The sequence below is a fragment of the Trachurus trachurus genome (assembly GCF_905171665.1).
Source record: "Trachurus trachurus genome assembly, chromosome: 4".
Classification (NCBI taxonomy): domain Eukaryota; kingdom Metazoa; phylum Chordata; class Actinopteri; order Carangiformes; family Carangidae; genus Trachurus; species Trachurus trachurus.
The window spans coordinates 7995888-8005044 of record NC_139898.1 but is presented as its reverse complement, the minus strand read 5'-3'; the positions used below and the strand labels follow the sequence as shown (position 1 = coordinate 8005044).

Genomic DNA, 9157 nt, shown 5'->3' with positions numbered 1-9157 from the left:
TTAGTGTCACACATTGGTGGTAAAGATGGGGGAGACAGATTTAAAAGAAAAAGGAAGGTCAAAGTCAAGGCAGCAGATATACTGACCTATAGACCTTATGTGGGTCAGGCTCCAACATAAACAAAACAACAACACAAAACTCCACACCTCCAGTTCCAGCGCAGACTCACTGCTCTATCATGGCTTGTAGTCTCTGAGCTGATGAAGAAGATAACCCTGCTGACATCATCAGGGTTATTCTCTTAGACAGAGTGAGTGACAGACATTAGACAGTCATTTATCTTTGCAAAGCTTAGGCCCACAGAAATAAACACTATTGTACATACAAGTCTGTCATTTGTCATCAGTCATTTCAGCATTCCATCACAGACACGTGATAGATAGCTACATACACCCTTCTTTACGAAATACATGGGAATATAAAGTAAAAAAATATCAGCTCATTAACATAGGTGACTATTGTATATGTTAATATAAAAGACAGACATGTATATTTAAAATTAATTAGAAAAACATATAGGCATATGATTTATATGTTGTTTTAATAAACTTGAATTAAATATAGTGTTAACAAGTATGTTTGCAACATATAATGCCATATAAAATTTGTTATATAGTATATCTTTTTTATAAATTCTATGATGAGCATATAATATACATTATAAAATGATGTCTTCATATAGGCTATCCAATTGACATTCATATGTAATAATAATATGCCCCCTTATATGGCAACAATTTTACTTGATATACGTAGGTTGAAAGATGTTATATACAATATATTTCCATAGGTGTCAGCTCATTTATCTTAAGTCCACCAATTAAAGTTTAACTTAACTTTAGCCCAGACTGGACACAGGGAAAGAGCTAGCTTAGTTTAAACAGGTGAGACATTAACTTGGGAGTATTTGATGCTGGTACATTCACTGTTTTTTTTTTGGACCATGGCTAATTGATTTCTGCGGTTTACAGTCTTTCTGCTAAGATTAGATGGTGGGATCAGATTTACATACATTAACTGTGGTTTAATCATGGTTAACTGAAACACATTTACTCTTAATTTAAACACACATTAACTAGGGTGGGTAGGGATGTCATGATGAGGACTCATGATTCAGACTCAGGATACGTAAATGGACAGGCTCACTCAGAGTCAATCAAAGTCCGCCCACGTATTACATCATATAATCAGCTTCGAAAGGTCAGTTAGGCCATGCGGTGTGATACAGTGTATGTATGATATAGCCTACTAACCAGGCAGTGTTTACCGATTTGAAACCACTGCGTTCTGTCAGCTCTGAAAGCAACTATCATATCATGTTGTGGATGTTGATTAGCTGTAAACTATTCATTGTCAAAAGCAATTAGATAAAGGTGATGATGTACACATGTAGTCAGGTCATTTGAAATAAAACATCATGACAGCAGACAGCAGTGTCGGACACACCCTCTCCACTCCCTAACAGAAAACTGTTTGAGTTGATTTCTTTGGCAGAGAAAACCACACTGGCATTACAGGGGAAGCCACCCCACCCAACCTCCATGCTGTTTGAACATGCCTGAGGAATGCCCTGCTTTGTTTATCTGAGCTCAACTGAATTGCAGATCCCTGTTTAAGTAACATGTAACTTAACTGACAGCTTAATCACTGAAAAAGAACAAAACAAAACCCACTTTCCCTCAGATCAGCTTAGGTTTTGGTACACTATTGGTTTGGTCAAGTTTTCTCAATATAGTTTCAGCAAAACTCTCCTCTCTCCAAGCAGATAGAGCAAAGCAAACCACTTCATCACAGCCAGTTCAACGTATCTTAACATTATCCAGGTGTGTAGCATTATCATAGGTCTGTCAAAGGTCTCTATTTCCTTGCTCCAGACATCACCATCTTCACCTCCTTGGAGATGGCATTCAGTCTCTCCTGTAGGGCTTCCTTGTTGACCTGCACCCATTGCTTCTGATTTCATGTCTTCGCTCCTCATTCTCACAATCCTGCCTTGTGCTCAAAGTTTGTTTCCTTCTGTTCTGACTTCTTTTTCAACTCAGTTGCGTCCATCACGACCCTCTCCAGCCAGAACTAGTTGCGTTACAGCACGTAACTGTCAATGGATTTGGATGCACTGCTGATGAGTTTTGTCAGTCCATTCCATCTGTGACTCCAGCGATTTTGTCCTTTATTGTGTGGAGATGATTGTTTGCCCTGACAGTGGGACTCCTGCACAGTTGGGGATCTGTTCATGGATATCTGTCCCCATGTCCCACATCTGATGTGTCCACTGCTGTCGCAACACTCATCCTTTTCTTGCAGAGCCTCCTTCCTCTGGATGAGATGTTTGTGAATGAAGCAGAGGGCTCTGTTCTTACAGAGGAGCAGCCTGTTGGTTTCACGCATTTCTTCAAAATCACTGAGTGCAGTGTTACTCTCCTGAGACGCCATTTTGTTTCTGTTGTGTTATTCCCGATAGATTTGTGTTAAACCATGTCAGTCGCAGCAGCTGGATTTTATCAAACTGCATCTGTGTGTCACATGTGCCCTTGTTTACAACAGGGTTTTACCAGCAGTGACATGACAACTGGATTGCCTCTCAGATATGCTTTGATCACATTACGCCATTACATTTAAAGAAAGGTAACAATATCCGGTAGATAAGGTGATCAGCAGGCAGAGGTGGACAAAGTATAGGCAGGTTCTTCCTTGTTCGTCCTTGTTATCTGTGACTGGACTTTCTCCTGTGATAAATAACTTCTGACCTCTGCGGTTTATATGAGGGGCTCAAGTTGTTGTGTTCTTTGGCAGCCATTGTCAATGTGACATCGTTATTAGTCTTTAATGAAGGAAGACGAGGACAGCTATGGAACATTTACATGAATATTCTGAATGTCATTCAGTGTAGGTTTTACCTGAGAGGAAACTGTAAACAATGCAGCAAAGTGTTTTGTTTTATTTGGTCTATCTGATGTTAGTGCAAGTTGACAGGAAGAAAATAGATGAAGAAATTGAATCAAATAAAATAACTAGAAATGAAAAGCTACATTAAGTCTATGTTTTAACTGTGTTTCCACTGATGCTACTCTAGCGTAAGTCTTGCGAAGTTTATGTTATTAGAGGAGAGTGGGATCTGCAAGGGACAAACAAAGTCTGACCCACGATTCGAGAATGTACATTCTTTGGACTCATATGCCCTGATGGCTGGTGCTGCTCATTCTCTGCACTCAAAACAAACAAAACTGGATTATCATTTGTTTTTATCTTCACTAATGACGTCATGCAGATGTATTCCGTCTGTTCCAAATAAACATACAATTAAAAAAAAACATCTTTGTGTGAATTAATGTGCAAATATTTATAAAGATGCAAAATATTTGATAGAAATAAGTAATGCACCTTGGAAACCATTTTTGGGTTAGGGTTTTAGTTGATGTTAAAGGGATAGATCAACATTTTGGCATATTGGTCCATTGCCATAATCCCTATAGTCGCTATGAGTTGTTTTCGAGGTAAATTAATTTTAAAAAATCGCTGATGCGCATTCCCATCGGGGGCAGTTTTTCGGCAAGCAGTCTCTGCATTTGCCCCGAAAACAACTCCTTCTCGTAACGTTTCGTTATTATCTCATAGCGTGGTAATTGTACAGGTCACAACTTGTCCATGAAAGCGTTTTGGAGTTGTTGGGTTGTGTATTTGATGAGGGAAACCAAGAAATCCCATTAGCCTCTGGCAGTTTACGGCTCTGCTCTGCCGTTCTAAAAATAGCTTGCACCAACAATTAAAGGTACCTACTACTAAAACTATAGGGCAATGGGCAAATTTGCCAAAAATGTTGAACTATCCCTTTAAGTAAACAATTTGATGCTCTGATTGAAAAAACAACTTGTTGCTATTTCCTGCACATCAAAGCTGTGGCTGTGTAATGGAGCTGTGGCAGGACTGTGGGCTCCAACGCTGCCTGTTACAGATTTAAATGAAACTAGTCAGCTTGCAGTGCCCATTCAAAACAAGCTCTATAGTAATGGGTTTAATGACCTGTAGACACCTCAAATGTAAACGCTGGTAGACCAGATGATTTCTGATAAATCTGCAACACACACTACGTAACGAAGCTAGTAACTGTCCGCAAAAAGACACCAACTTTGAAACAATGTTTTATTTGTTAGCTTTTCAATGGAATAACATGAAGACTACATGAGGGCATTCAGGAGCACGGCCCTGATCACATGCTAGACAATAAATAGGAGTAACATACTCAATGTTAACTGTGCGACAGAGTTGGTTTCTCACAAACACACAAACACACTTACACACAGGATGTCAGATGGTTGGGAGGTGACCTCTATCATCACCGTGTGTTCCAGCTCCAGAGGCAGGGAGGTGTGTATACAGCAGGTTAAGACTGCACACTTGGCTTTTTCTGCACACACACACACGCGCACATGCGCACGCACACACACACACACACACACACACACACAAACACAAACAGAGTAAAGGTTCCAGTCTCCATAAAAAATATATACCAAAATAATACCATGTTTGCATGTAGAGCACTAAATAACTGACAGGAAGTGTCACCGGTGTCTCCCAGAAGTCAGCTTCCATTCATCTAAACAGTCTGACACACAAAGACATGATCACCAAGTACAATGACTTCAAAAATATGTTCTTCTGGTTTGTTTTAAAAAGAAAAATCTGAAACTTTCCCACAGAGTAAGCACTAAAGTCACCACTGCACAGTATTTCCTCGAGCTGTTATCCCTATGAACAATAACAGGATAAAAGATTACACTTATTATAGTAGAAGGTTTCACCAAACTGGCAATAACACTGTCTAACTAATCAGGAGTATCAAGCAGAGCAGCTCCCCTTTGAACACTTGAAACATCCTCATGTTAACTGGCCAAAAAAAAAAAAAGCCTCCAAACCGGACTGGCCTCATAGTCTTAGTAATAAATACTGTCTAGCCATATTTCACCAGGTTGATGCCTAAAACCCTGTGAAACATTCACTTTGTTACACATCTGATGCCAAATTGTGCGTCTTTGTCCATACAGCAGCATGAATTCCTCAAAACTTCCCATGAGTCTCCCAAAATTAAATGGCAATACTCTTTAACTTGTGACGACGTTTCAGTTACCTGCTCGCCTCCATCTCTCCGTCCCTCCCTCCCTCCCTCTCTCACACACTCAGCCCCTTCTGCTTCTTCCAAAAACAATGAAGAGAGCACGTACTGTCCTGTTCCTTCATTTTTCCACATTCTGTTTCACCCGTTTTCCCGTAGCACTGTGCTGTACCCAACAAAGCTTCACTTGTCATGAAAAGTCCTTCAAAAAGCCTGAACCTTCGCCGTCCGTGTTGATTTTGGTCCCGTTGAACAGTTTTCCCTGTGATATCAATCTGTGTGAAGAATGCTACACATGCAAAAAAAAGAAAAGAAAAAGAAGCGATCATAACGTACACATCTCCCTTTCATTATATCCCGTATACTGGAGCAAATGTTATCATTTACATCATTAATCAAGAACAATGCACAGAGCATTAGAGAAATGTTAACACTTCAAATCTGACAGTATCTTTCAGTCCCCACTGGTTAATGTCCTCATGTTCATTCCACTGTAAACGGACTCCGACTCTGAGGAGACTGAGTGGAGTTTGTCTGCTGTCCCGGAGGCCCAGCCTCCAGACACACGCCGTTTGAGTTACTTTCCATTTATCTCCATAGGACCTCCTTTAGGTATGAGCAGGCTCATCCGACCCGTGGTGCTGGCTGCACTCTTGATCACCTCCATCCATCTGTGAGGAGACAGTGTGCGGTGTCATGTCAGCAGGCTGCAGTTTAAAACTATTACTGAATTACCACGTCCAGTGTGTGACAGTGCTCTGGGAAGTCATGGAATAAATTATATACAAGTTAATGTGCTCGTACCTCTCAAAGGTGTACTCGCTCTCTGCCCGGAAGAAGTAAACATGGGACTTGAACTGCAGTTTGAAGACGTACTCCTTGTGAATGCTGTCGGACTCCTCGGGCGTGCTGACTGTGTAGCCGAGCAGAGGGAGACTGGCCAGCGGGAAGTCGTCCTGTAAACAACAACAACCCCACCCACATCTTAGTTACATATTTTCTTTTAATAATATTTTGAGTGCAGTGAACATTGTTGATATTCTAGTAATTCAGTTCTATGCACAATTTGATTAACCATATATAGGTGTTACGGGACTCCTAAATCACACAGCCAAGCACTAAAACAACAAATGCAATATCCAGGGAAATCATTTTTTTAATTACCATTAATGTAATTTTTTTGAGCTGTAGTTGTATTGTATGCAATCTTTATGCGCTTTACTTGATAACTACCTCCTCTTATAATTTAGTTTTGTACCTCTTTAATAGTACTAACTTTTTTTTGACTAGTTGATATATTCCTACATCATTTCATCAATTGTATTCATGCATGTGTGTGTTCTTTGTGTTCCCTGCCCTGGAATTTCTTAACGTTAGGCCTTTTCCACCTAAATCAGTGGCTATGAATTGTTGTCATTTGTTTTTTTTTAAAGGGATAGTTCAACATTTTGGCAAATTCGCAAAGATAGTGAAGTGAATGTGCAGGTCACAACTTGGAGTTGTTGGATTGTGAATTTGATCAGTTTGATGAGGGACCGGGGACCTGTACTGTTCAGCTCCATTGTATTCGCTGAGCCCCGCAGATCTCAAAACAACATGCACCGATAATTAAAGGTAATGAACCTACTCCTATGACTATGGGGATTATGACAAAAGGCGAATTTGCCAAAATGTTGAACTATCCCTTTAAACTTGAGTAAACCTGCTAATAAATAAAAGCTTTCCCCAGTTGAATTTGTCTTTCTGTTCTGACTGACACACATATACACACTCCTCTGATGGGTTATTGTGAGCTTTTAAAACTAATGTCTGGACTGCAGCTCACACTTTCACCAGTGAGCGCCCGTTAGAGCAGAGAAGGGCTGAAAATGAGCGGGTTCACCCAGGTGCCGTCTGCTTCCTGCACTCACTGACCTGGGAGTGAATGCTCAGTGAACCCTTTTCCCCTGCCGACAACAGTCTGATGTTAGCCGGTCTTTGCGGGGTTTTTTTTTAACCAGTGGAACAGGACTCGCTTTTCCACTGGAAACAGTTACATGTTTTTACTGGCTTTGTGCTCTTAGCCGGAATCAGCACGTCAACACTCACCTGATGAGTCTTGTAGAAGAACAGGCAGAAGTTGGTGAAAACGACCCAGAGTTTCTGCCACCCGTTGCTGTTCTTGAACTTCCTCAGGAGGTAACCTGAGAGCTGGTTCTGCAGAGCAGACGACACACAGGTCAGACAGGGAGAACTTCATGGGACCGATGTGGCTGAAACAACAGTCAGTGATCGGTGGCTGTGTGCCAGTGACATCTTGTGGTATATCTCACTCATTACATGAAATTATGTAACGTGTTTGTGTGTGTGAAGTTTTAACTTCAGGATCAACAGCGTGTTGTGTCACTGTTTACAACGGCCAGTCTGCATGTTTACGTTTCTTGCCCTGAACCTGTTTTTAACAAATAACTTTGCTGAAGCAATTTTTTATCAAAACCAGTGCAAAAAATAATGTATGTATGTATAATGTATTCCTTCAGCACAGTGGTTTACAGTTGTAAATAGAGGTCTCATACATACTAATATTTTGTATTATCTTGTAAGGACTTTTTTTTTATTCTTATGTGGCCTGTGTCTCTAGTACCTGATTCATGCGCAGGTAATCAGTGAGAGAGAGGTTCTGGTTTCGGTACCAGCAAACATGTGTGATGGTGTTTGGTCTTTGGCCTTGACCGAGGAGATAGCGAGGAGGAAGCTCTGGGGAGACGGCCGGAGAGCAGAAGACTGAGAGGGCGAGGAGACAAGAAGGAAGAGAGGGTGCAGAGAAAAGTGTTAGCGTGTTAGCTTTGAAAGGAAGGAAAAGGAAAAGTGAACCAGTTAGGAAATCCTTCCAGCTCTGTGAAGTGAAGTGAAAATGTTAAGTGTCAGAGAAATAACAACAGAAATGCTCTCAGTAGCAAAGGATAACAAGAAAAGAGTCTTCCAGGACACACTTCAGTAAACAGGAGACAGTACAAGCACAGGATATTAACAGTCCCCAGGGGGAAAGAAAGACGTTCAAGGAAACTCAGAGGTTAGAAGGACGAGGTGAGACGTCGAGATGGACTCGGGGCGACGACAGACGGTCAAGCTCCACCGGTGGAGTGGTGATGGGTGTCACTGACATGCAAGTAAAACCGCTTGGAGTCTGTGTTGTTGCCCATTTGTGTTGTGTATGTGGTATGCAAATGAGTGTGTATGCATCTTATTGTGGGCGGAGGAGGAGTACCTCCACAGCCAGACTGTGGTCGGACATTGACACACTGGTGTTGCGGTGCCAGCACACATGCATGGTTGTGTTGGCACGGTGGTGCGTCTGCTTGTCCAGGGAAGTCCTGGAGGAGTTCATGTCATCCTCCGACTCCTGCTCCAGAGAAACCTCGTCAGACGATCCTGTGAGAGGAGGAAGAGGAGGGAGGAAGGGAGGAGGAGGGGCGGGAAGTTGTGTGGAGGAGAGGGATTAACTGTACTTTTAGTTTTAGACGGTTGCTATGTCCCAAGGAGAAAGCTTTTGAAAAACTTTTCGTTTTCAGCTGGAGGGGGGGAAAGTCTAAAATAAGTCACACAGAGCGGACGTTTCCACTCAGCAGGTACCGTGGTTACTGTTACTGCAGGTTTACACAGAAAACTGAGCTTCATCTTACGGTTGGAGCGGTCGCTGAGTCCAGCATCCAGGAAGATGCTGGATTTCTCTTGAGACTTCTTTGCCATGTCAATGGCCAGGTTGAGATCCTCAATCCACTTCCCCATCTCCACCTTAGAGCTGAAAACACACAAAAAAAGAGATAAGATACAATAACTCTTGAGTTATTATGAACAGGAAATACTTTAGAGGTCAAAAGCAAGCAGAGTAAAATGTAACTTTCATAAAAAAGTGTTAAAAAACATGATTCCTCTGTTTCGTTATGTATGACTGTAGTCAGCTTTCTACACTGAGCTCCTCCTTTGGTCACACATTACTCAGCTATTAACAATTTACATTAGTGATGCTCTCCAAACATTCAGACAGGACGAACTGGTGGCTC

The 9157-nt window shown here is 41.6% G+C and overlaps 1 protein-coding gene across 4 annotated transcripts in view; it reads right to left on the bottom strand.

The window, feature by feature from the left end:
* Window positions 1–4124: 4124 nt before the first annotated feature.
* farp2 (FERM, RhoGEF and pleckstrin domain protein 2) overlaps window positions 4125–9157 on the bottom strand; it is a 28125-nt gene continuing 23092 nt past the window's right edge. For 3 of the 4 annotated variants that reach the window (XM_083969912.1, XM_083969911.1, XM_083969914.1), the window contains exons 23-27: window positions 8777–8895; window positions 8362–8525; window positions 7203–7310; window positions 5919–6070; window positions 4125–5785 (exon numbers count right to left, since the gene is read on the bottom strand). In XM_083969912.1, coding sequence (XP_083826038.1) covers window positions 5692–5785; window positions 5919–6070; window positions 7203–7310; window positions 8362–8525; window positions 8777–8895 — 637 coding nt within the window. In that variant the 3' untranslated portion in view covers window positions 4125–5691. Of the gene's footprint in view, window positions 5786–5918; window positions 6071–7202; window positions 7311–7737; window positions 7878–8361; window positions 8526–8776; window positions 8896–9157 lie in introns of all 4 variants that reach the window. The other variant, XM_083969913.1, reaches the window with a different exon arrangement.